At 52.8% G+C, this 25,605-nt stretch overlaps 8 protein-coding genes across 8 annotated transcripts; 5 read left to right on the top strand and 3 right to left on the bottom strand.

Annotated features, from left to right (window-relative positions):
• Positions 1-1,746: 1,746 nt before the first annotated feature.
• MYCGRDRAFT_71493 (uncharacterized protein) lies at positions 1,747-2,809 on the top strand (the record flags this gene model as incomplete). Its single annotated transcript, XM_003853230.1, has 1 exon — positions 1,747-2,809. One exon carries the CDS (start codon positions 1,874-1,876, stop codon positions 2,807-2,809), a length of 936 nt encoding a protein of 311 aa, XP_003853278.1.
• Positions 2,810-3,838: 1,029 nt separating this feature from the next.
• Positions 3,839-5,101, bottom strand: MYCGRDRAFT_92792 (uncharacterized protein; the record flags this gene model as incomplete). Its single annotated transcript, XM_003853066.1, has 1 exon — positions 3,839-5,101. The coding sequence occupies one exon, from the start codon at positions 5,099-5,101 to the stop codon at positions 3,839-3,841; it is 1,263 nt and encodes a 420-aa protein (XP_003853114.1).
• Positions 5,102-5,910: 809 nt separating this feature from the next.
• MYCGRDRAFT_104278 (uncharacterized protein) lies at positions 5,911-6,395 on the bottom strand (the record flags this gene model as incomplete). Its single annotated transcript, XM_003853065.1, has 1 exon — positions 5,911-6,395. One exon carries the CDS (start codon positions 6,276-6,278, stop codon positions 6,048-6,050), a length of 231 nt encoding a protein of 76 aa, XP_003853113.1.
• Positions 6,396-9,847: 3,452 nt separating this feature from the next.
• On the top strand, positions 9,848-10,984 carry MYCGRDRAFT_92790 (uncharacterized protein; the record flags this gene model as incomplete). Its single annotated transcript, XM_003853231.1, has 1 exon — positions 9,848-10,984. One exon carries the CDS (start codon positions 9,848-9,850, stop codon positions 10,982-10,984), a length of 1,137 nt encoding a protein of 378 aa, XP_003853279.1.
• A 3,124-nt stretch (positions 10,985-14,108) lies between these two features.
• Positions 14,109-15,661, top strand: MYCGRDRAFT_40852 (uncharacterized protein; the record flags this gene model as incomplete). The annotated part of the gene is made up of 3 exons (XM_003853232.1): positions 14,109-14,907; positions 14,962-15,410; positions 15,458-15,661. The coding sequence occupies 3 exons, from the start codon at positions 14,109-14,111 to the stop codon at positions 15,659-15,661; spliced, it is 1,452 nt and encodes a 483-aa protein (XP_003853280.1).
• Positions 15,662-20,958: 5,297 nt separating this feature from the next.
• MYCGRDRAFT_109261 (uncharacterized protein) lies at positions 20,959-21,577 on the top strand (the record flags this gene model as incomplete). The annotated part of the gene is made up of 1 exon (XM_003853233.1): positions 20,959-21,577. One exon carries the CDS (start codon positions 21,128-21,130, stop codon positions 21,575-21,577), a length of 450 nt encoding a protein of 149 aa, XP_003853281.1.
• Positions 21,578-21,873: 296 nt separating this feature from the next.
• MYCGRDRAFT_100032 (uncharacterized protein) lies at positions 21,874-22,895 on the top strand (the record flags this gene model as incomplete). The annotated part of the gene is made up of 1 exon (XM_003853234.1): positions 21,874-22,895. One exon carries the CDS (start codon positions 21,882-21,884, stop codon positions 22,893-22,895), a length of 1,014 nt encoding a protein of 337 aa, XP_003853282.1.
• Positions 22,896-23,176: 281 nt separating this feature from the next.
• MYCGRDRAFT_40145 (uncharacterized protein) lies at positions 23,177-25,462 on the bottom strand (the record flags this gene model as incomplete). Its single annotated transcript, XM_003853064.1, has 3 exons — positions 23,177-23,377; positions 23,471-23,732; positions 23,832-25,462. Coding segments are annotated over 3 exons (2,094 nt in total), but the record flags the coding sequence as incomplete, so codon positions are not given.
• Between the last annotated feature and the right edge of the window lie 143 nt (positions 25,463-25,605).

Below are 25,605 nucleotides of genomic sequence, written 5' to 3'. Positions count from 1 at the left end.
TCTTAATATTAGCTTTATTACGTTATTTAACTACTATACGAGCATCTAAAGCCTTTATAACACCCCTAAGCTAAAGCCGACGCCTCTTGTCGTAACGACGAGCTATCCTTTGCTCGTAGACTGCATTATATGCCTTTAGATCGTGTTAAGCCTGTTAGAAGCCTATAGCTTAAATTTTAGCCCCTCGGAGTAACGGTGCTAATGCCTCGTAAAGTAGTATATCTATAGTAGCCTACAATATAGCCTTAGCTTGCCTTTTAAGGCTTCTTATAGTAAGAGGTGTTATGCGGTCCGGTAGAGCCTGTCTTAGTAGTATGCGTAGTGTTTCTATGCGTTTAGCTTAAGCACGAAGTAGTGCTAACACTACCTCCGGATTAAATAGATAAATACTAGTCTTCCTAAAGCTTAATAATATCGTTGTTAGCTTTAGAGCCTGCGCTCTAAAGTGCTCAAAATTAGCAAGGAATACTAGCTTGTCGTAGTCTTTAATACTAAGTCTAGCTGCACGGTTAACAGCCTTACTATAGTAGTATTTGTATAGCTGGAATACTACGACATCTAAGGGCTAAAGCACAGCTATTGCGTGTAAAGGAAGTCTAAAGGGGATCACGTTGTGCTAGTCGCAACGAGTAATAAACTCTCTTATACAGTATAAGCCGTAGTTATCTATAAGAAGGAGCTTAAATCTACCCTTCTGTGTTGCTCGTAAATGCACCTTAAAGTGCTGCAGCTATTCGAGTGCGAGCTGGTTATTCGTGTAGCTAGATTCAGAGACCCTAACGAGCGTGTCGTCGTGTAGATATCGATACTAGCTCGACATATGGGCCTTGCTAATTAACACTAGCATTAGTAGAGTCTTTAATCCACCGGCTAAGATAGCCTTAATAACCGTAAGGCTCTTACGATTCGTAGAGTTTAGCAGCCGTGCCTCACGCTTAGGAATCTTAGTAAGGATGTATTTAGCTCTTGCAATGCCGACTCTAAAGCTAGACTCGTCTATGTTCTATATGTCCTTAGGCTAGATACCATGCTCTTTAATAACTAGCCGGAGCTTCTCAAACTAGCCTGTTAAGTCGTCTAAGTCCTTAGCTACAGCTCGTGCTATTTCCTAAGGTTTCTGCTTCTTCTTAAACTATAAGGGGTTGCGATCCTTCTATCGTAAAGCCTAGTAAGTGCCGACAGTCGGTAGTAGATCGTTCGTATTATAGCAGTCTCGGAGTATCGAATTAGTAGTAAGGGCGACTATTCGAAGGCGTAGTAAGATGCCACACTAGTCTAGATAACGTAGATAGGTCGTAAGCACCTCGTCCTATTTAGCTATAAGCCTCCGGTTTAAAGACACGCGATTACTCTTGCTCGGTCGTCCTTAAAGCCGTTTAAGCAGTCTGTAATATAGCACGTTAAATTAATAGGCTGCGTGCGTGACAGGGGCGTGTAGCGCGTCTACAAGGTATTCTAAGGCCTTAGCAATGCGATCCTTAACTTCAAAATAAGACGACATAGTGGTGGTAGTAGTAAAACACGTAAAAGAGGCACGCGTTGTAAGTAGTATAGAGGATTTGCGTTGAACACGTGATTCGCGTTAAACCGGCCATTACCGCCTTGGCGGTGAAAAGGAACATCACGAGTACAGCCGGACATGAATGCTTTCCAAGTGTGGAGAGCCATTGGCTCCAAGGCAGATTCCCCTTCTGGGACGGGAGCTTGGGACCTGAGGCTTTGTAAGCGATCAAGTCTTCTCCAGCCTGGAAGGTAGGATTCCCGTCCTCGTACATTCGCATTCATTATTGAAACCCGACACTTCCATCGACCATCCACTTCCAACCTCTCCCGCCCAATCCGAAGGCTACAAAGCACGCAGTCTCGATAGAAGATGGGCAATCTCGCTATCCTCGGCGCCTCCGGAAAACTCGGCTTCGCAACCTTGAACGCCCTCTTGGAACACAATCTCATCCCATCGACATCCATCATCGTAACAAGCTCTTCCACCTCAGGTGCTGAAAAGCTCAAGGCCGCACAATCGGCTGGCGTCCAACTCCGGTCCGCCAGCTTCGACGATGACTCCTCCTTAATCTCCGCATTCGAGGGCTGCGACAAACTTTTCTTGATCTCTTCTCCTCGAATCTCAAAGGATTTCAACAATGCACCACCAGGACATGGACGGGAGGAAGATCATTTCCGAGCACTGCAGGCCGCGAAGAAAGCCGGTGTGAAACATGTCTACTACACCAGTCTCGCTTTCGCAAACCCGTCTCTTAGTGAGGTCATGACGGCCCATGAACGCACGGAAGAATTCCTCACTTCGGGACAGAGCGGAATGCAGTGGACGATCTTGAGGCAAGGACTGTACAACGAGAGTTGGCCGCTATATTTCGGGCACTGGAAATTGGGAGAGGATGAACGGAGCGAAGTCGTGGTAGGTGGAGATGGAAAGGTTAACTGGACGAGTATCGCCGACTTGGGTCTCGCGAGCGCGCTGATCCTCGCGGCGCCGGAGGAGGAGTGGGCGGGCAAGACGGTGTATTTGTCGCAAGGTAAGAGCCATTCGTTGAAGGATGTGGCGACAATGGTCGGCAGGGCGCTCGAGAGAGAGGTGAAGTTGAAGGTTGTAGAGAGGGAGGAGCATGAGAATTTCTACGTTGAGGAACGAGGAATGGACAGACCGTTCGTGGAGTGGTGGAGTCGAACGTATGATGCGTTGAGAGCAGGCGAGTGTGCGATTGAGGATGGGACGTTGGAGAAGTTGTTAGCGACCAAGGCGGTGAAGCCAAAGGCGCTGGAGGATACGATCAGGGAGATGTTGGCATGAGGATATGTTGCGATACGTCATCATCTGGAAACTCTATCTGTGGGAGGTGGTTGAATATCGGACTCAGAGTTGGACGCTGGATCCTCATCGCCCGCTCCGATGTGCGGCTGAGATTCGGAGGATGAAGGAGTAGTGCCGTCTGAAGCGCCGCCGATCTGAGGAGGAGGTGGATGTGGTTGTCCTCCGATGGGTAGGACGTTGTCGAAGTTGGTGGGTGTAGAGTCGGGAACTTTGGGCTTGGGAATTATTGCTCTGGGGAGGAAGCGGAGGAAGATATCTTGGTTGGGCTCTTGGGTGTGCGGTTTGATGGCTGAGAAGGAGGTATCGTCGCCGGCTGCAGAGCCTAAAGCCAGGACGAGAGTGCTGTCTCCAAGTAAGGCGAGGAGAAGAACGTTTGTCCAGAAGTTGAGCTTCATTGTGGGTTGTGTTGTGCGAGCACACTTTGAATGGAAGGTTTAATTCTTTTGGGAAAACTGTGAGGCAGCAGGCAGATAGATGGGTTTATCAAACACAGGAAAAGTGCAGGGCTGACAAACCGCATATGCCGCCTTTGTATACAAAGTGCAGGGCTAGTGATCTTTGTGTACGTGCACTGCAGACGGCAGGCGTGCGAGTCCAGTGAATGCGACATACAAAAGCTAGCTTGATATTTAGTGTAGCAAAGATAGACGCTGCGGCGCGAAGGATTTTACGAATGGTCAGGGATGGGTGAAGACGGGCGGTGTATGCAGCTAGTGTCTTGGCGGAGCATGCTCGCATGAGTGGTAAAGACAGTTGTATTCTGAGTATGCTAACATACATAGTTTGACTTTGGACAGATGATAGGACCAGAAATTGTCGAACAGTGGACGAGCCGGCCGTTAGTAGCAGAAGAGAGCAATGACGGGTAATTACCAGCCAGGAAAGGACAGAGACGCAAACGCGATAAGAGCCAGACAGTAAGTAAGCCAGCAGACTGAGAGCGACAGCAGGGCAGACGTGCAGGAAGTCCAGCAACGGTTCCGTCAAGATATATCGTAGATTCCAGGATCATGCGGACGCTGCTTCTTTGAAGATGACAGCAGCATAAAGCTGTGTTCCAGACACCCCCTCGGCCAGTTTTTGGGCCTGTTTTGGGGCAACGACGACCTTGTCAGGGACCTTGTTCCCAATGGCATTGTGGTGGTATCCGTAAGCAAGGAACTTGCTCCTGAAGTTTGGGCTGCCCATGATGCGGTTGAAGGCTGGGGTGCCGCTGTTGAATGTGAGGATCTGGTCGAAGGGCTGCTTCGCCTCGTTGTAATTTGCTCTGACGATCTTGTAGAACTCGGTATTCTGGATGTCCATGAGGAACACCACCTTGAGGTTTTGTGTTTTACCAGGTGCTGATTCAATGAAACTCTGCATGCCCATTTCCCAGACTGGCAATTGGTACCCATCTTTAGGTTGGGCCCTCTTGTCAGCCTCTTGATACATGATGAATCTGCCCTCTGTATCGTATATGCCCCTGTTGATTGGTGCCCCACCCTTCTTGTTTGCGATAGAAATCATCTTGACATTGGCCTTGTTGTCCTTGAGATTGAAGCCCAGCTCGTTGGAGTTGAAGATCTTCAGCAAGTCTCTGTACGCTCCGTTCTGTAATTTGTAGTCGAACTCCCAGTCATCCTCGTCGACGCGATAATGCTCCAAGCTGCGAAAATTGGGGAAGGCCGTATGTCCGGGGATAGCGGTTCCGATAAGTGTGTCTGGGCCTGGACCAGCGGCGATCTCAGCATATTCTGCGATTGCCGCGTGGCCATCGGTCTCGTACTCCTCAACACTCCGGACCTCATCCAGACCTTTCTTACCAGTCCCAGGGTCTAAATCCTCTGGAATGGCTTTCCAATCTGACTTCGGGGCTGGCGGGTCCTCGCGAGGTGGCGTGACCGTTCGAGGAGGCGGATCACCAGGACCGAGCGCTTTGGGACGTTCGCTTGAGAAAGCCGGACCACTCGTCAAGCCAGCAGTGCCTCCGGGAAAAGCTCGGGGTGGTGGAACAGGAAGCCGCGGAGCTTCTGGAATAAATCCCTTCGGAAAACCCCGTGCTCCGACGGCAGCTGCCCTTTTCCTTGTCTCGAGGGAGGAGATGTCCGCATCTTGCCACAGTATGTCGTTGCCGTAGGTTCCGCCGAGACGAGGGTTGAAGATGTCATGCCCGGACTGTGGTCCAAGAGAATCGATTGCTTGGGTGAGAGGGAATCCCAGCGTGGAGCGTGGAATACACGACACGAGAGAGGCGAAGAGAAGAGCATTGCTCCCGATATTGAGCTTCATGGCGGGCGTTGAAGTAGATTGCAAATTTGCAATACAGCGGCGTTGAAAAGAGAGATCTGCAAGTATCTGCAGCAGAAAATTGAGGGCGTACACATGCTTCGACGTCCACAGTCTTATAAAAATCCAAACCCGGGTTCCGTTGAAGCTGTTGTTAGTTCATCGCCTCGGACGGCGCAAGATGCTGCGCTCTTCCTCGATCTAATTTTGGCTCTTGTTGGTCTGTCAATACCAACATCGCCGCCTGCACGATGCATGCTATTTACCGTTTCGAATGTTGCTGGTCCGAACCTGTATGGTCCTCGATCATCTCCGACATGGGCGTTTTGGATCTCCGCATGCACTTCGCCAGGGATAGACATGTTGCAGCGCGTAGACCGCAGAGTGCATGCCACTGGGATCCTGATCTAGCCCATGATGGTGTTCTTTCGCAAGCGCAGGTCAAATTCGACCTGCGGCAGGGTTGGCCGGAATGGCATCACCCAGGCCATCGTGCTGTGCCCCGTGCGATCTTGTCACTGGAAGCGCTCTCCAATCGTCAATTAGCGCTCGTAATTGGCGCTGGCTATGGTATGTAAAGCGCGAGAGCGCATGTAGCTGGCTCGAGTGGCGAAGTCTCGGTGTCGGATTGTCAGCAGAGTTCCAGCCAGAAAGAGGTGGTATACAGTAGGTAGAGAAGGGAAGTGAAGTCAAAACCTTCGACTCCACGTGACGCAGATTAGATAGCGCCTTGGCAGCATAATGATTATGCGCTCTCATCTATCCCGTGCCGTGTTTCAGATCTTGTCGCGCGCTTGATGCGGTTGATCATTGGCAAACAAATTCCGGGAGCGACATTGACGCATATCACTGATGCTGGAGGAGCTCACGATGGCTCAAGAACGCCGTCCGTTCAGCTTCCTGCAAGATCAGGTCTCTTTTCATCGTTCTTTTTCTATACGGGCATACACTACCGAAGCATTGCATTATCAGCATGGCAGCTTTGCAAACCTGTCCACCGGAGGTTCTGGATGTCATCATACACCACCTCATCCTTGATATCGGGATCCAGAAAGCTGTCCTTTTGCGCAGTGTGAAAAAAGCATTCGACACGGCGATTCTCCACGCGATTTGTTCTTGTCAGGAGGTTGACGTCGAAGATCCGGCCACGCCATGTATGATTGATCGCATGGAACACCATCTTAGAGGCCAAGTTTTGTTGAGCAGATCGCGCTCTGTCTCCCGATGCAGCAAAGGATATCTCCAAGTTATCGCCAAAGTCAACCAAGCTCTCGACATGCTTGTGGAAGCTTCAAGTCCAGAGGAGGTCCGAGCTCGACATGAAGCCATCGCAGAATGCGCTATCTTGGCAAAGGATGATTATCTGCCCAGACTCGAGCGGCAGAATCTGCTCAGCGGTGCTATAATAATCGGCGACATCTCTACAGTAAGGTCTGTGCTTCTTCGTGATGGCCCCGAGTCCGAGAAAGCGACTGTCAGCGGGACCACGCCTCATTTCTGGGAGCCTTTGACTTTGGCCGCCAGTAAAGGCCACCAGGAGATTGTCCAATTCCTTCTGGATAACGGTGCTCGACTCGAGACTCAAGCGGAACTCTGGTGGCAAGACCGACATGATCTTGCACAGCTCGCAGACTGGAACCTCCATGACGAGCGCAGGCACCATACGGTGTTGCACTCATCGTCGCCCAGTGCATTGCGAGCTGCGATATCTGGTGGACATACGGGAATCGTTCATTTGCTACTGCGTCTCGAGCATCGCTTGCCTACGACTAGTCTCGAATACCTGCGCGCCATTCTGACGGCAGCAAAGGTTGGACGCAAGGATATCATGGAGTTGGTTTTCGACACGATTGACCAGCAGTTGTCAGACTTCGAGAATCTCGGAAAGTTCATCATGTGGGAAGCTATCCGAGGTGACCAGGCCGAGATTGTGCAGTGGGTTCTGGATCATGGGGTCGATGTCAATGCTTGCCCAGTTCGGGATTATTACCCAATACGAGGAACCTTACACCTGGCTGCATCTTTGGGCAGAACTCGTCTGGTCGAACTGTTGTTAAACCGCGGCGCGAACGCCATTGACGGGCCGCCAAGAGGCGGATACGGAGGACTACCAGTCGAAGGAGCTGCCATGCGCGGGCAAAGGGATGCTGTCGAGCTACTGCTCAGCCATGGCGCTGACCCTGCCAGAGCACTCTATGCCGCCGTCGCCGGAAGTCAGTCTTGGCTCATCAAGCATTTATTGTCCAATCACCCACAATTGACGGATGAGATTACTCTTCGGACCTGCTTTCACTTTGCGATTGCTAGCTGTAGCCTCACGGCCATGACTATCCTGGTTCAAGCCGGTGCTTCTCTGAACGACTGCTACGAAGACGATGGTGTCCGCTTGGATACTCCTATCAACAAGGCGTTAAAGCAACATGGATTTTCATGGGTCGGTGAACATCTGATATCGCTCGGAGCATATCCTACGGACGCCGAATGGGCATCAACTCGGACCTCGGACCTCAAAGTCAGAGAAGTAGTGGTCACCAAGCGTACTTGGGATTGGGTTGGGAGATACTGAAGGCTGTGTCTGACATGATCGCTCCGCCGGTGGCTGTACTGGTGCGTGCGTCACTAGTGGAACAGGAACATCGGCGCGTGGACAAGCCGCGTTGGCTGCATACTTTAAGCGCCGCAGAGACAAGGCGCCATGCGCTGATTTCGTACTTTAAGCGCCGCGACCATCCCCTGATGAGTCCTGAAACAACTCCAGCATATCTAAAGAGCAGCATTCCGGCTTCGTCACGCAGCCAAACTCAGACGACTTCATCATTTCAGATACAGGCATGTTCTCATACGCATCAACAAGATCCAAGCAGACGCAGAACAAACATCCCAGATTCTTCCTACTATTTGCGGCCAACACCTCCCTCGTTCTTCTCCTCGCCATCCTTATCATCGCCTTCAAGGTCGACGCTCAGACTACGTACAGCAATGCAACACAGGGAGGACTCACACACGGAGGCACTGTCGATCTCCGACCTGACGAGAACAACGACGGACTTCGCCTGGCACGATATCCTGCTGTTTTGGTTGGCCGGAATGACTACAAGGCGGTAGTGGCCAGCGCTGGTCTGAGCATTGCTGTGGCCTTGAGTCTTGCCTCGCTTGGGGTCTTCGTTCATCGGCGGGCGATAGCACTACTTGTGAGTCGATGCTCGGTATTCTCGTTGCGGGTGGCGACGCTGTTCGATCGTTGAAATCATGTCGTTGCTGACTTGAGTACTGGCAGCTTTCGAGATTGCAGAGGCTCGCACTCTGCTTCGTCATTGGCATTGACTGCGGTCTTTCGCTGATATCGTTCCTCATGTGCCTTGTGCATCATGTTCAATCCGACCATTTTGAACCGACATACCGAGTCGAGTATCAAGATGACCCTTGGCTTGGCAACAAGACATATTCACTCTACGGGCCCGCCAACGTGTACAGCGGTGGCAGATTCGACCTCACGGCATGGGCTTGCCAGCTGAGTTCTTACGGTGCTTTCGAAGACTCCGGCCACGACATGTCTCGACAGTGTGCCGGGGGAAGCGCTTCACTCTGGATCAGTCTTCTTCTCCTATTCTGCAATTTGGGCACTGCTGCACTCCTCTGGTGGGATTGGAGAGGCGGGAGAGTACTGCTACGTGACTATCGTGATGCGTTTCCGGACGAGCATGAGTGTGACGTTGTCTGACGAGCCAAGTTGAAATGCGAGGCAAGGGGTACAAGGCGACGAAAGGAGGAGAGCACCGGTCGGTGGGCGATACTCCACCCTTGGCTTAATCGATAGCTAGAACAATTGAATCGTATCTTTGACCGCAGCATGCAACTTTGAACAGCCTCGAATCCCAGTACCCCATCAAGACTAGAATCGAAATACAAGAGGCACATGTTCCGTCTACCTCACGATGCTGTCGCTGCGGTTGTCATGCTCCCGTGCCGCTCCTTAGGCCCGACCAACTGTCGAATCAACAGTTCCTGTGCCTCTCTTGGGAGCCATGTCTTTATTGGCGCTACAGACGCCCGCATAGCTGATCGCCTGCGCCATCTTGGGATCGACCGAGCAAAGTTTTGTTGGCGATTGATTCGGGATCTAAATTGGGATGTTGCTGCATGTTGACACCCGGCGCTTCGTGTCTGGAAAAAGATCTAATGCTTGGGGTCAAGCGCCAGACTAACAAGGAGACTACGACTCGGACGCTGTTGGTATTCCTCGGAACGCTCCAATGATGTCCGCAGGCGACAGGCATACGCGCCATTGCTGCATCGCATGGAGCTCCGACATGGCGGCATTCGGTTTCAGGATGAGAGCGCCGGGCGGCGAGAATGATCTGAACGTCGTTATCTGCGCACTTCAGGCGACAAACACGAGTCTCCGAGCATGTTGGCAGACGGAGCGGATGTAGAGCCTCAAACTGACTTTAGTAGCCGCCATGTTTGCATTAGCGGAGAAGGCTCAGCCGCCGTCTCTGTTTCACCATCAAGAACCTGATCGTCGACGACTCTCCCAAGCCAGGATATTCTATGGTAGGTGGTGATGGTGTTAGCATGCTGCGGTGATAGAAGGCCATATAATGACTCTTTGTCAAACACTCGTCGTACTCACCATAGCTTCTCTCAGCTTACTTTGCTCATTCGGCGCTCTCGACACACCTTCTGTAGCTTGTTACACGCAGACATCCCGTTTCGAAAGCTTCTTCGGTTCCACTATCAACTTTGACAATGGCTCAGGCTCTTGGTTTCATCTTCGGCGGAGCAACCTTCCTTCCGCTGGCAATACCTGTGGAGAGACCAGCGCCAGCCACCGGGGGCTCGACTGTCCAAATCACGGTCGGGTCAGGCCCGAATTCCCAAGCTGGCGGGAACGTACCTCATATTGCACTTTGGGATGATGATGGCAACCGTATCGGCCAATACCACCCTAGGAAGACCGACAAGATAGCGGAAGGCGATAGTGGTGGCGGTCCAATCAATGTGCCCAACAATCAGAATGGCGGCAGGCCCGCTGACCCATACTATGTTATGCTGAGCAACCTCCAGAACGATGCGATCTGCATTTCTGCCGTCAGTGTGGCCAACAATCAAGTGTCAGCTACTTTCTTTGGCGATACTGGCTATCAGTGCGGCCAGTCGTGGTTCCTGAGTGAACATAGAATTGGAGCGGACTTCGCCAAACCAAAATGCGTCTGGCTCGACGGCGATCATTCCAATGGCATCAATGCCCGAGCGCTCAGCTTCCACCTGAACGACATGGCAGCCGCTTCAGACAAGTTGGCAGAGTACACCAGCAATCCAGACACTCTGTGCAAAAGCACACCTCGGTTTTCCTTCTGGGGTAATTTGCTTCCGGATAGTCAGATTCCATTCTTCGACCCCAAGCTGGAATACGACGTGGTTGCAACGGATGAAGAAGGGAGAGGGTCAGGTGAAGGTGGAGATAAAAATCCACAGAGGGTCATCGATAAGCCGGGCCAATACGACAAATCGGTCTACCTGTTCCAGGGAGAAAAGCACAACACGAAACGAGAGACGCGGCGACGTCGCAACATCAAAGTCCGTGGCTCCAACCAGGATCCAGAGCACCTCATAATCACGGATCATCAAGAGGACGATATCCGCGAAGTGTGCGAATCGTCCAGCTCACACGGTTTCGACATCGTGTCCACGGTCCAGAAGCTGTACTGCGATATGGAGGAAAAGCAGTTGTATCAAATCTGTGACGAAGAGCATGTCAAAGACAACTGCTTTGATATGGAGACGAAATCCATCAAGCCCAAAGACGGCATTGGCGCGCGCGCTGAGTTCGCTGCGGCGGTGCCACAGAAGAACTACACTTCGCAGGCCTATTGGAAGAACTGAGACGTCGCTCGAGAGGCGGCACACACGATCTCGCGAGACTTGTGTTGCGATTGTTGATCGGCCTTTGCGTTCTCAGCGTTTTCGGTGATCGTATGCTAGAAGTTTTTGTCAGTACTCCAATGTCAAGTAGCATGTTTTGAAAGATCGCTTTGTACATTTGCTCGCAATGTCTACCTCTCGCTGAAGACTTGGAGAATGAAGTTTCAAAGCATTCCTGATTGCGGCTTCCTAGATCGAGTCTATGAGACATGAGCTTTTGTCTTCTGCAATATACAGAGCCATGAGCACCTCCAGAGAAAAGAGGTGTCCACGAAGGAGGTGTCCACGTCGCAGGAGGGCGAGGTGGGACTTGCGGATGACTCCATTTTGGTAGTCCACGCACCGCGAGATGAGCGGCGTCATGGACCGTCGATCTTTCGGACGCATGTAGGTCTGAAGTGGATTTGCGCTCGTTGTAGACCAGGTCCGTCTGAGGAACGGTGGAGCTATGGCTTCGCTGATCGGTGGTCTGGATTTTTTTCATCGGAGGAGCTTGCGGCCAGCACAGAGACGCTGGCAAAGAGCGTGGGGAGGCAAAAATCCACTGAACCAACGTTGACCTTCATCGTGATCGAATGAGTTCATCTGAGAATGCTGGAGAGTACTGTGAGCAGCAAATCGAGGGGATTTGGTGAGGCTTTAGTTCAGCATTCTTCCAAGGTCAAATAGCATACTTTTTTGGCTTCACATTGCGGCGCTTCCTCGTGCCAGTCGACAGCAAGCACATGTGCTGCGGACTGTGGATACAGAGCGCCATGAGAAGCATTCTTGAAACGAGCTTGTCGATGAGAAGAGCACGAAGGACCTGAAAGAGTGAGGCGAAGTTGAGCCTAAAGTCTTGGCACGCTGCCGAAGCGCCTCCGGGAGAGATCGCGTTTTGATTCATGCACAATAATGTGCCGGCGGAACAGGCAGCGCATATTCATGCGACCGCACGCTTTGAATGATATTGACCATGTTGCAGCTCGCGATGGCGTCGTCCACGCACTGCCGCCTTCTGCTGAGCCCTTGAACGGATCAAGGACGAGAAGTCATCTGCTCCAGACACTCCGCGCTGAGCAGCACTTGGAAATTTTCGCGGCAGCAAGATGGCGACATTGAGTTATTGCTTACCGGAGATCTTCGACATAATCGTTGAGCACCTGGTCATCGCTATCGGCATTCAGAAAGCAGTCCTCCTGCGGACTGTGAGCAGGGCCTTTGACGCGGCTATCATGCACGCTATCTGTACACGTCAAGTCATCGACGCTGAAGCCGGGGATTCATTGATGCTGTATCGCATGGACCGTAACTTCAGAGTCGGGATTCTATTGCAGAAATCACGCCTAGCCACGGTAACGAGCCAGAGCTATCTGCAAGCAATTGCGAGAGTTAACCGAGCTCTGGACCGACTCGTGGACGATATGGATCCGGAACAAGCACAAATTCGACATGAAGCCGTAGCTGAGTCGATCTTGTTTGCGGATACCTATCGACGAGAACGAGCTACAGAACCTACTTTGCGCAGCTGCACTTACCGGAAGCATTCCTCTCGTGAAAAAGGTGCAATCGCTTGCATTACCCACCTCTGCAGAGACGATTTTCAATAGAAGGACTCCCTACTTCCCCATTGCTTTGACGCTGGCGGCTGGAGAAGGTCACTTTGATCTCGTGAACTACTTGCTAGATCAAGGAGCCCGTCAAGACACGGAAGCAATGTACTGGCGGGTGGAAGACATTCCAGACCTCTCATACTGGAATCCCGCCTTTGACTTCGAACACTTGGAAGCCCTTGAGACGCGGCGCTTCAGTGCGTTGCGAGCAGCAGTCTTGTATGGACATACGGACATTGTCCATCTCCTCCTGCAACCCGAGCATCGATTACCCACGAAGGATGTTGAATATCTCAGAGCTATCATGTCCGCGGTGCAAGCGGGCAGTCTAGACTTCATTCTACTACTCTTCGAAGCAATTGGAAAGCGGCAGTCCGACTTCGAAGGGTTGGGGAACTATATGATGTGGCAGGCAATTCGGGGGAATCAGGCTGAAGTCGTGCAGATGCTACTGGTCAACGGTGTTGATCTGCACTATAACCCGAACCATACTTGGTCGGGTTATGGTGCGCTACACTTGGCAGCGTCTTTGGGCAGGGCCAATTTGGTCGGTTTGTTGCTGGAACAAGGTGCAGACCCGAATGGTGGGTCGCCTCGCAGCAATTGTCTGCCAATCGAGGGCGCGGCCGAGCGTGGACAGAAAGACACGATGGACTTACTTCTCGACCGTGGGGCCTCTGCGACGATGGCACTTTACGCTGCAGCCGCCGGCGGGCAGTCGTGGTTGATGAAGGACTTGTTGACCAGATTTTCGGCAGAGTTGACTCAACTGATTGTCCTCCAGACTTGCCTCGGACATGCGATGCATAGCTGCAATCTCACGGCCATGACTCTTCTGGTGAACGCGGGACTTTCATTGAACGACTGCTACAAGCGAGATGGCAATCGCTGGGTGTCACCTGTCGATCTGGCAATAAGTTTGAATGAGCGGTCGTGGGGTCGGGCCGTGGGACCATGGGTAATCGATCATCTGGTGTCGCTCGGTGCCCGTCCGACCAAACTTCGGGATACTTCTGGCCAAACAGACAAAGAGGCCGAGAAGCGAGCGTTCAGGCGATGCAGGGACGTAACGCTTTCGGAACGTACTTGGGACTGGGTCGGTAGGTACTGATGTCCGAAGATGACTTGCGAATATTTCACCCGTCGATATCGACATGTTCTCATCGAGAGTACACTCATGGTGTAGCTCGCTCCCAGGTGATGTATGAACGCTGGAGGTGATGGATCGCGGGGCAAAAGTCCCGTCGCACAGCAAGGCATCGATTCTATATCTACCTACGCACCAAGGAGTATGCTTCAGCTGGGTCATCAAAAGGATAAATATCTCAATAGTTCATCTTTTCGATGAGCGGCTCCGCTGCTTCCAACCTCCGTCAAAGGCCGGAGCCGTTACCGACGGCATGTTCGGCAAAAGGTTTTAGCGGCCACATCACTCCTTCCCTTACCACGAATACCCCAGCATCTTTTCGTTCACTTACACGAATGTTCCGAAAATGGCAGCTAAGACTCCCGTGAAGCATGAAAATCGGGATGCTCTCCTTGCCAGTCTACCCAAGCCATACCCTGGCGACCTGCGTTCAGCAATCAAGCAACGAGTCTCGAACCCCAGCAATGGCATTCCTCTCTTGGTGATTCTGGACGATGATCCGACTGGAACGCAGACATGTCATGACATTCAAGTATTGATGAGCTGGGACGTTGAGACTCTGAAGTCTAGCTTTACTTCCAGCGTAACGCAAAATGTCGGAGGATTCTTCATACTCACTAATTCCCGGGCTTTGCACGAACCGGAAGCTCGAGAATTGATCAAGGAGATTTGCACGAACTTGAAGGCTGCTGGGAATGCAGTCGACAAAGATTTTGAGATTGTGCTGAGGAGTGACTCTACACTGCGAGGACATTTCCCACTCGAAGCGGATGCGGCATCCGAAGTCCTCGGGGAGGCCGATATCTGGCTGCTGGCTCCATTTTTCCTTCAAGGCGGAAGGTATACGATCAATGACTGTCATTATGTGGACGAGGAGGGAACGCTTGTACCGGCTAGCGAAACGCCTTTTGCAAAGGATGCTACGTTCGGGTACAAGAATTCTAATCTCAAAGACTGGGTTGAAGAAAAGACGAACGGTGTTATCAGCAGAGATCGAGTGCAGAGCTTGAGTCTACAAGACATTCGCACAGGAGGTCCTGATAAAGTTGCACAGCTTCTGACTGGCTTCGCAAAAGGCAGCACTGTCATCATCAATGCGGCGAGTGAGCAGGATATGGACGTTGTCGTTGCTGGACTACTGGACGGTGAGTCTAATGACGACATATTCCCCTATCATGTCGGGAACTGACTCTCGCCAGCCAGCAAGTCAAGAAAGTTCTTATACCGCAGCGGTGCAGCTCTGGTCTCCTCTCGTCTCGGAATCGCACAAATCCCACCCAAGACGTCAGCACAGCTCAAGCTTAATCCTTCCGTCGGTGGTCTCGTTATTGCAGGTTCATACGTTCCGAAGACGACTGCTCAACTCAAGATCCTTCGTGAGAAGAGCGGCGACAAACTCACGACAATTGAGCTCCAGGTAGAGCAGCTACTGGAGTCGCCGGACACTGCCGACCGTATCATTGAGGAGGCGAAAGAACAAGCTGCGCAGGAGATTGAGAAGGGTCAAGATGTGCTGGTGATGACTAGTCGGGGACTGATCACTGGTAAGGATGGAAAGGAGAGTCTCAACATTGGATCGACTGTTGCGAAAGCTTTGGTCTCGTTCTTGACGGGACTGCGATCGAGGCCGAGATACATCATTGCCAAAGTAAAGGGCTATTTCCAATCGTGGAGTTCTCGGCTGACAGCTTGCAGGGCGGCATCACATCATCCGACATGGCGACGAAGGGATTGGGCATGAAGATCGCAACTGTGGTTGGCCAAGCGGCGCCTGGCGTACCGTTGTGGGAGTGCTCGGAGGAGAGCAGCAAGTGGAGCGGAATACCGTATATCGTATTCCCCGGAAACGTGGGCTCAGCCGAAGAATTGTTCAACGTGGTCAATGGCTGGAGGCCTTGATGCCCGCCCAAGCATAATCGAACGGCAACGACGGGTATGCATTCGAAATTTAGCCATCAGATGCAGCAATGGTGCTTGTCGAATGTAAAGACAGACCAGACCACTATTCAGCCCACAGCAGCATACCACATTTTGCCATACAGGTCCTTCGCGTTAAGTAGGCCAATGCCCTGCATCCTGGTCTCTTCGTCCAGACATGTCGCCCAGCTCTCGGCCATGCTCACTACCTGCTGTTGCAACTCCGTCGACGGCGGAGCACCCACTCCTTGCACAAGCCGCTTCGCAAAATCAACATGCAAGTCCATGGAAGTGGTCGCTTTCTTGAAATCGTGTTTCTCCAGATCTCCCAGCCTCAAAGCAATTCCTAACACTCGAGAGTCCGGAAATCTGGCCTTTTGAACGAAAGACACAAGCTGCTCATACCTTCTGCCATACGCCCTCCGCGACTCGTCGAACCAAGTAAGTCTCGAAGATATGAAGCTCGCGAGTCCTCCAAAATGCCTGTCGGTATCAGAGCTGGGTGGTAACCAGATCCAGAGATACATGCCGAAGCGATCGGGAAGAATGGCTGGAGTGCGAGCCGGATTTCCAAGCCAACCTTCGGACAAACCGATGCCGTCGATTGTTCGGACAACGTAGTCGACGATGGGCTTGCTGTGCTTTTCCCAGATGAGAAACTGCTTCGCACCCCAAGGTGGCGGCGCCAATTTCCCAGCGAACATCTCCCATTGCTTCAAAGTTGGGTCGGGATTCTGTAGAACGACGTCGGCCTGACGCAGCACGACGGACTGCACTTCATCTATGCTCATACCGCCATCGGTCGCTTGCCACTCGTTTCGTATCATAGAGACCGGGCTGGTCTTCTGCAGCAGATAATTCGCCGGCTTCTTCCCGAACAGTGTCAACCAGTGTCGGCCGGCGTTCCAATCGTGAAGTTCCGGATCCTGCTCGATCCTGCTTGTCACCGCAGCCAGCTCGGTGGACGGGCTGAGGATGACAGTGAAGTAGTCAAGCCACAGATCGAGTACTTCGCTGGGAACATTCGCCGGGTGGTCGAGGAGATGGATCAGAAAGCTAGGCTTAACGGGTATCGCTGGCAATTTCAGTTGTGGAATGCCCATTTGTCGAAGGAAAAGCGATAGCCAGCGTTTGTTGCTTTCGATGGAGTCATGAAATGCAGGGAGTAGAACACGAGTGATGATCTGCTTCTTAGTTAATGCATCGACTTCTCCCAGGGCCTTGAACATGAGTTGCAGCATTGGAGTGAGCTGGAAGGAGTCTCCTTCGAAGTACACTTCCGGGAGTTCCACATCCGCATCGAGACTCTCAGACGGACCTTGGGGAGGACCAGTTCGCTCGCTCATACTTGCCATGATGGGCACGACATCCCTTTCGAAGAATGCAATGATACGAGTGCGGACATTGCCATCGGTCGATTGCTTGAGAACATCCAGCAGACTCTCAACAATGGATACGCGAATGTCAATGTGCGTCACTCCAGTAAAGAGATCAATCAGGATTCGACTCGCAGTGTCTTCGCCCATGAATTCCGCACCCGACAAGAGCTTGGACACCATCTTGACGGTGGACACCTTGACTGCCGGACCTTGATCCGAACTGCCATCTGACTTCCGAGCAGTTTGCTGCGCGAGCTTCTCCTCTACGCCCATGACCAGGCTTTGAAAGAACTCGCTGGCGTACTTGCGAGGCAAAGAGCGGAAGAAGCTGGGCTTCAGGACCGATCGGTGCCAGGAGCTACTCTCGGGCACGTCCAGTATGAACGAGCGGACGACTTTAAGTGCTGCTTGAGGACGATCACTGAGTACCAGTAGCCGCAGAAGCTGAGGGATACTGATGGCGCCTTGGCTCTCAATTGAACTTGACGCCCGTTCTGATACCAATTCCGTGAGCAGTGTAGGAGGAATGTCGCTGATGATGGCAGCAAGTAGGTGCTGTACGGGGTGCTTGGCCAGATCGTCTCGGTCTAGGAAGTCTCCGTCCAGGAACATGGCGGAGAATCTCGAGGCGCCAATGCTTGGGAAGGGTTTCGAGAGAAGGTTTGACGATCCAGACTTCCCGGCCACGTACATTACCACGGCAGCGACAAGAGCTTCTCTTGTCGCAGGATCTTCTAAGTGGTCTCCAGCACGTCGCCAGAAGACAGAAGGCTCGTATTTTGGTATCCGGGGGTCGAGCTCTTCCAGCCAAGTACTCGTCTGTGGGTCGCGATATTGCAGATGTTTGGCCACCAACATCGTGTCCAGCCTTGTCGGGGTCAGCTTGCGAGGCTTGACTATATAGTCCTTCAATTCGGGGTCCGGATTCCATTCAACCGCCTCTTCATCAGAATGCACGACAGGCAGTCTCGGCTGCGGCAATTGCCTAGGTGCATCGGTCCATGGTCCACGGACATCACACTTTGCGAGTGCCTTGGTGAAATACGGCGACCAGAAGACGTGGGCTTCCACTGCAGACATGCGAGACAGCGAAAGGGTCTCCGTGGCATGCTTCCAAGCTGCAGAAGCTGCAAGTTGCCTGTCCTGGCTGAGCAAGACGTAGTCTTCGAGTGCCTCTTCCCAATTGTCCACTGCGTACGCAATCGCCTTCTGAACCTCCTCTGATTCGGGCACTGGAGAGAGGGCGGGCTCCGAATCCACAAATATCACCTCCTCCGCTCGAGAACGTAAGTAAGACAAGTCGACAGTCCCTTGCAGTTTTGTGAAGTTCATCAAGATGAACGGTTTGTATGGATAGCCTCGAGAGTAAGGGTGCGGTAGCTTCCTGCTGAGTGGGAAATGCCTCTCCCGCCATTTCAGTCTTATTTCATCCTGCCTAAAGGCCAGCTCATCAATGAACCTCGCCGTCGCTGGTCGGAGCTCGCGGAAAGCCGAGCCATCAAGCTTCTCGATCAGCGGATCTCTGACGGGGTAAAACAGCTCCCTGTTGTCTTCTTCTAGACACTGTCGTTCAAAGGAGGCCCAATACATGAGCGTCGGCTCCCACACAGTGTCGAAAGTCTCCTCGTCAGACAGCTGCAGAGCATCCTGGAGGCGATCGACCCCTTCCATTCTTTTACGCAGCACTAACGCAGTCAATCTCATAGCCGACTTCCAGTGGAAGTCCTGAAAGCTCGGCTCATGCGAAGCGAGGAGTGCCGTTTCGACAAGATCTTGACAGATCTGGTTGCCCTTTCGCACGTTGTCAGATATTGCGTCCCTCGACACATCGACTCCTGCGAGGTTGTCCGGGATACCACTGAGTAGCTCAATCGTATCGTGGTTCTTGAGATCACCTGTGTAGAAAATCCCAATCGCAGTCTGCGGGTCCTTGATGTACTTTCTCGTCCAGAGCAAGGTGCCGCGATAGAGGTCGAGAGAGCCAGAGATCGAGGCGCATCGCAGTGCGTACGAGGCACAGTACGCGCGGAGCGGTTGAGTGCGCGAGTTTGAAGCTGCACTCTTGTGGTGGTCTACGGCATTGACCACCATGTCGTGGTGTTCAGAGTCGCCTTTTGACAGCTGCATCAGCACAAAGTCGGGATCGTCGGCAGGTTGACGAGGCCCGAATTCGCCCAGCCCATCGAAGACCTTGTCGTGGAAGATGTCCATTAGACGTTGGAGTAAATGCTTCGATTCTGCTCTTGGCAGTGCAAGAAACAACTGTGGCGACCAAATGGGTCCAGACCTTTCTAGATCCACATTCGAGGTGATATCGATATTGAGGCACCTGAGATTGCGCATTGCAAGTTCTAGCAAACGAAACCGCAGGGCTCGCCGGGCACCTTCCAACAGTTCTGTCACATAGCTCGAGTCCATCCGTGCGGAGCTCGGAAGCAAGCGGAAGATGCTCTGCAGAGAAGCGTCGAGCTGATCGGGAGAGTGTGACCATGCTCGAACCACGAAAGTGGTGACATTGACGCTGAAGATATTCTCCGAGTAGGCGGCATTTTCCGCGTGCCTCTCAAGATACCGTACGTAGGACTGCACCGCTCCAGAGATGATATCCGGCTTGCGCTCTCTTTGGCACAATTTATGAAATAGCGGTCTGGCGATCTTCTTCCTAAAAGTTGTTGTATCGAGAGCCTTGAGACGATGTCGATTTGACAGCGCATCGATCACTTGCAACGGAAATACGATGTTGGCTGAAATTCGTTCCCCTTGATAGGTCTGATGGTCCCCAGCTTGGAGTGCGAGAAGCTCGAATAAGGCGCTGATGTCGATGTCTTTCTCAGAGTCGTAAAGATCGCCAAGAAATTGTTTCCGCAGGAATACCGTATGCGCTTCGAACACGGACCTCCTGACATCGCCGGGCAATGTGTAGCACGGCGTGGAGGCTATGACTCTCTGCGAGCAGGCTGGAAGCATTTTGCAGTAGTGCCGAGTCAAAGGCCGCTGATCCGGGTTTCGTGATGCATCTTTCAGCCATCGATATAGCTCATCCACGTATTCTTGTCTCGTTGAAGCAGCGATGACTGTCCTCCCGCTTTTGCCAACTTCAGAGCAAAAGAGCCGGACATCCTGGACTGAAGCTTCGGCGAGGTATGCTACGACTCCGTCGGTACCACCCAGGACTTGCCACAGCTCGTCAACTTTCCAACTGCGAAATAGTCTTCCAAAGTGTTTGATCGAGGCCCTCCTTACGCGCATAGAGTACTCAAATTGAAGCCCTCTGCGAACGGAGTGGGCATCTTGACAGACCGACAACCACAAGGAGTAGACTCTAGGTGGCAGTGATTCGTTCTGTATACCCGCGAGAAGTTCGTTTGTCACTGCTGTAGATCCAATGCGAGAAGCACTGTCTTTGAGGTACTGTGCCAGATCCGCCGGACGGCCGTTGCGAATTGTTGAGAAGTCCATCGTCAAAGCGCGGTTGCCATCTTTTCCAAGTGTGTTCAAGCTTGCGCAGGTATTTGGAGATGAAAAGATACAAAGATGTTTGACTGGAAAAAACGGTGACTAGATATGGCTTACCGCTCGCGGGTGCCTGCTTTATGCGGCTCACCCAGGTCTAGGGCGATGTCGCTGATCCTTCGAGATACATGACTCCATGTCTTGGCAAGATGGGTCTTACAGAGTTCGGGAGCAAAGAATCGACATGGGCGATGGAGAGGTGCAATGAGATGGATGGAGCGAGAGAGGAAGTCGTTGTCGAGATTTGTCCTCGCTCAACTGCATGGTGTGTACCACATCACGATGACAGTATATGCAGTCCCTACCAAAGACTGCAAGTGGAACCGGTAGATTGTCATCTGCCGGACGAAGACGAGCAATAGCGCAGGCATCATCTCGGTTACAGACGAAAAGTGACAGATAATCTTCTTATTGGCATAGAAGTACCGGACGTACAACAGCAGTCGGAAGCCAGTACCTGCTCAAACCATCCGGCGAGCAAGATATACACCAGCAGGGCATCCTTCAGATCCTCCAGCCCTACCAGGCAAGTCACCACAAAGGCGTTCCACCAAAGATGCCAAAAGAAAAGGTTTTCCTGGGCGAAGGTCTAGAACCCAGCAGCGAGAAAGCCGACACAGAGACAACTCGATACCTAGAGGACCTCTCCCGGCAAATGGTCAACGCCCTCAATGAGCGACAGTACGACCACCCCGTCTTCAAGCATTTCACAGAAGTTACTTCCAAGCTCGACACGAAGTCTGGAAGCGGAAGTCTGTCCGATCGTCTGGAAGAACAGAAACGTGTGACGACCAGCAATCCCGGGTATCGTATCCTGATCAAGGATACGAGCTCGTTCATCAATGCCACGGAAGATGTGGTAGAAGTCCTGCTGGTTGTGGAGATCACCGAGGGGGTGGGAATGGCGGGCGAGTCGATCGGCGTGTTCAAATGGATGAAGCAGAAGTCGAATGATATGTGGAAGTGCAAGGAGACGACGTATATGCGAGGCCATCCAGCGGTTTGAGGGGCGTTGGCTTGCAAGCCGGATTAGGGTCGATGGCATGACTTCGTGGAGGGTCAGGCTATCTGGACCGAGTCGGGGATTGCCGACGATATGTTTCTCTAGAAAAAGCCTACTCAGCAACATGCACAACGGGTGTCGATGGCTGTTGTCAACGATCGAAGCTCGAAGCTACCTGCATGTCAGAGCGGGGAGCTCACTGCATGGAGATCCTCCATGAAGAGAAGTTGGATATCTAGACACCCAATACACGACAGACATAATCAAAGGACTTCAGAACCATCTCCAAGCAACCATGCCAACCACCATGCCCTCAAAAATCGACCTCCACTCCCACTTCCTCCCACCCTTCTACCGTACAGCCCTCCAAACCCACGGCCACGCCAATCCAGACGGAATGCCCGCCGTCCCAGACTGGAGCGAAACCTCTCACCTCGCCCTGATGGACAAACTCAACATCTCCAGGTCTATCCTCTCCATATCCAGCCCAGGAACCCACCTGATCGCCTCCGATCCATCCCTAGCCATCACTCTCACCCGACGATGCAACGCCTACGCAGCCGACCTCAAGCGTCGCCATCCCTCCCGCTTCGGATTCTTCGCTTCCCTCCCCTTACCAGAAATCCAAGCCAGCCTGGACGAAATTCCCAAAGCGATCTCAGAAGATTGCGACGGTTTCGTGCTACTGACCAACGCACACGGCCATTACCTAGGCGACGAAATCTTGAATCCCATCTTCGAGGAACTGAACCGCAGAAAAGCGATCGTCTTCATCCATCCCACAACACCGAAATGTCCTTGCTCCACTGAGTCCACTGCAGCAGGAGGTCAAACTCCCATCCCAGCCACACCCTTCGCAGGACGATTCCCAAACCCCATGCTAGAATTCTTCTTTGACACCGCTCGGATCGTAACGAACCTCTTCCTCAGCGGTACGGTGCAGCGATGTCCGGACATCAAATTCATCTTACCTCATCTCGGTGGGGCGTTTGCTCCATTGCTCTCGCGATGGACGGGGTTTAGTGGACTTGTACCCGGACCTTGGTCAGGAGTTTCGGAAGAGGAAGTCAAAGCGGCGTTTGAACGGCAGTTCTGGTTCGATATAGCGGGATTTGTGTTTCCGAGTCAGATCAAGGGGTTGGTGGAGGGTGTTGGGGTGTCGAATGAGAGGCTGGTGTATGGCAGTGATTTTCCATTTACGAAGGCGGAGGGGGTGGAGATGTTGCTTGGGCAGATGGATGTCGGAGTGAAGGGGATGTTTGAGGAGGGTGAGACTGAGAATCTTTATCATGGCAATGCGGAGAGGCTGCTTGAGTCGTGAGACGTCGGCGTTGCTTGGAGATGGATCGAGAACGGAAGGGTTGTGATCGAGGAGAGCATCGTATGTCCAGGGTCGCTGTTGACCATTGCCGATTATCCAATACGATGGCTCTATCTATACAAAGACTCAGCTGCTATTCACACCGGCATGCGCACGAAGATGACTCCAGAATCGGAGAAACCTTCATTCCGAAAGCCACGGACATCGCAATGTACACGACTCTTCAGCAGTCAGGGGGTATCAATACACCTCATCTCATCACCTTCTCATCCAGCCCCTTTTCACCTCATCTCCACCGCCGGCCAAAACATCCTCCCCTTGACCTTGATTTTAACCTCAAAAATCCCCTCCTCACACGCCGCCCAAAGCACCCTCCCATCAGGAGAAATCGCCAATCCCGCAGTCCTCACTCCAATTTCCCTCCCTCCACCAATCGCCGAGAACCTCATCACAGGAACCCGTCTGAGCGACGTATCATGTCTCTCAGTGAACGGAATGCGCCTCGGATCCGCTATCATCGACTCTGGGAATCCCGAGACATTGGCACTCGCAGCCGCGACCGCAGCAGCATTAACGACAGCACCTAGACGCGAGGTTCGCCATCGTTCGCGGGTGCGGGCTTGTTGTGCGGCCAGACGGCGCTCGGCGATGATCTCGCGTTCAACGTCTTGGAGTTCTTCGGGTGTGAGGTCATCTTCGGGGAGGGGAGGAGCGGCACGGGCGCGAGCGGCGCCTTCGAAGAGTGGGCCGCGGGCGGGCATGTGCTCTTCGATGAGGCGCCAAGGGTTTTCGTCGTCGTCTTCAGCGGCTGTCCGGGAAGATTGAGCAGGCTGCCGGCTACCGGACGAGGACTCGGGAGGGCTGAGGAAGATGGATTGTCGTCGGCGAGGAAGGCGGGACGGGTCGGCGAGGCGGGACGGGTCCGCGAGGCGGGACAAATTCGAGGTGGGCCGTCGAGCTGCCCATGAAGCTTCCGGTATTGAATGGACCTGGGCGAATGTGGTTGGCGATTCGGCTGCGTGGGAAGATGGTGGTCGCTCTGTTGCGGCGTGCGTTCTCGACAGAGCTGGCATCGACTCTTGTGCCGAAGCTAGAATCTCGGAAATCGGCTGAGGCAGGTCTGCAGTGCTAGAGGTCGTTGAGGTCGGCATATCTCCCGAGGCGTTGAACATGTCCGCGCTGGTATATGTCGTCGACGGCGATTGTCCATTCGCGCGGGCTTCTTCTCTCTGCCGTGATGTTCGCAATGATTCCAATATCTGCTGTTCTCGTCTCGTCAAGCCTTCAGCATCAGACGCATGACGCGAGCTCGAAATGCCGGTGTATGATCTTCGCAAAGCGTTCTGTTCGTGTCGCTGACGCTGCTCTCGTTGCCGTCTCCTCACCTCCATCCACTCCGTCGCAGAATGTACTGGCGACGGATACCCATCCGTCACCTGTGATCGATACCTCCGCAGCAAATCCAACTCGTCCAGATCGTCCCGAACTGCACTCGGTGTCGCATTTTCAGAAGGCAAGTCTTCCACTTCCAACCTCTCCAGAGATTCATCCTTCGGATCCAAATTAATGACCTGCCTGCTCTTCAACCCAGTTCGCAGATCCCCTATACATATCCTCCCCTGATCCTCCGCCCATATGAACAAATTCCATGGCTCCGGGGAGAACATCATCGTCCGGATCGCACCAGGGTGGAGGCCTGACAAGTCAGCCCGCGATCCCGCAACCACTGCCACCACCGCCTCGTCATCTTCGCATTCTGGGTCCGCGAGTATATCCGCATCCAGAATCGTCACATATCCACCTTCCGACCCCAGCGCAACCAAATGTCCACTCGGCGACCACGCCGTTGTAAAATATCCACACGTCGACTCATTCGAATGTAGCGTCACCACATTCGTCAACGTCCAATCCAGACTCGCGCTCGTGAGGCGATTATGCGGTTTGGGTATTTGCGGCGGCGCGTCCAAAATCTCTCTCGTGAAGAAGTATGCCTGGTTGTAGTCTCCCACCGCCACCAATGTCGTCCCATCCGGCGATATCGTCGCATGATTGATCGCGAATGGCAAATCCTTCACCCTCGTCTCTAGCCCCTGCGGTAAACTGTATATCCGTACCGTATTGTCATTATTCGTGAGAACCGCGACAATGTCGTCCAAATGTGCCTCCTCATCTTGTATCCGATGTACCGAGATCGAATTGACGATTTCCTCTCCAATCCGCTCAACTTTCACGGTCGGTGTCCGATGCCCACTGCTTTGCCTCCATCCCTCAATCGGCAGCGCCGCGTCCACATCGAGTGCTCCTGAAAGCTTAATCGCCGCAAAGAGTCCATCGTCCTCGCCGCCTATACAGACCCAGCCATGGCCGGATGCGGTACACCTCGCTTCGAAAGGTAGGGTGGTGATGTGTTTGCGCTTTTTGGTGGAAGTGTTGAGGCAGTAGACGTCTTTGCCGCTGGCGTAGTAGAGTAAATCCTCCTCGGGTGCGGAGATGTAGTGCCGTAGTTGCCAGTGTCTATGGAAGAGGCGCAGGTCAGTACTCGGCGAGGGCGCACTCGGATCTGCATATCCTCACGATACTGGGATCTTGACTTCGTAGAAAGCCTTTTGTGTTTGCGCCAGGTCGTGTGCTTCCGGATATCTATTCGCATCAATCAGCTACTGTCCTCCAAGCCAAAGACCGAGCGCGACAAGGTACGCACGGAACCGGA

The sequence above is a fragment of the Zymoseptoria tritici genome, chromosome 4, assembly GCF_000219625.1.
Source record: "Zymoseptoria tritici IPO323 chromosome 4, whole genome shotgun sequence".
Taxonomy (NCBI): domain Eukaryota; kingdom Fungi; phylum Ascomycota; class Dothideomycetes; order Mycosphaerellales; family Mycosphaerellaceae; genus Zymoseptoria; species Zymoseptoria tritici.
The sequence above is the reverse complement of the archived record's forward strand: the minus strand, read 5'-3'. Positions and strand labels throughout refer to the sequence as shown.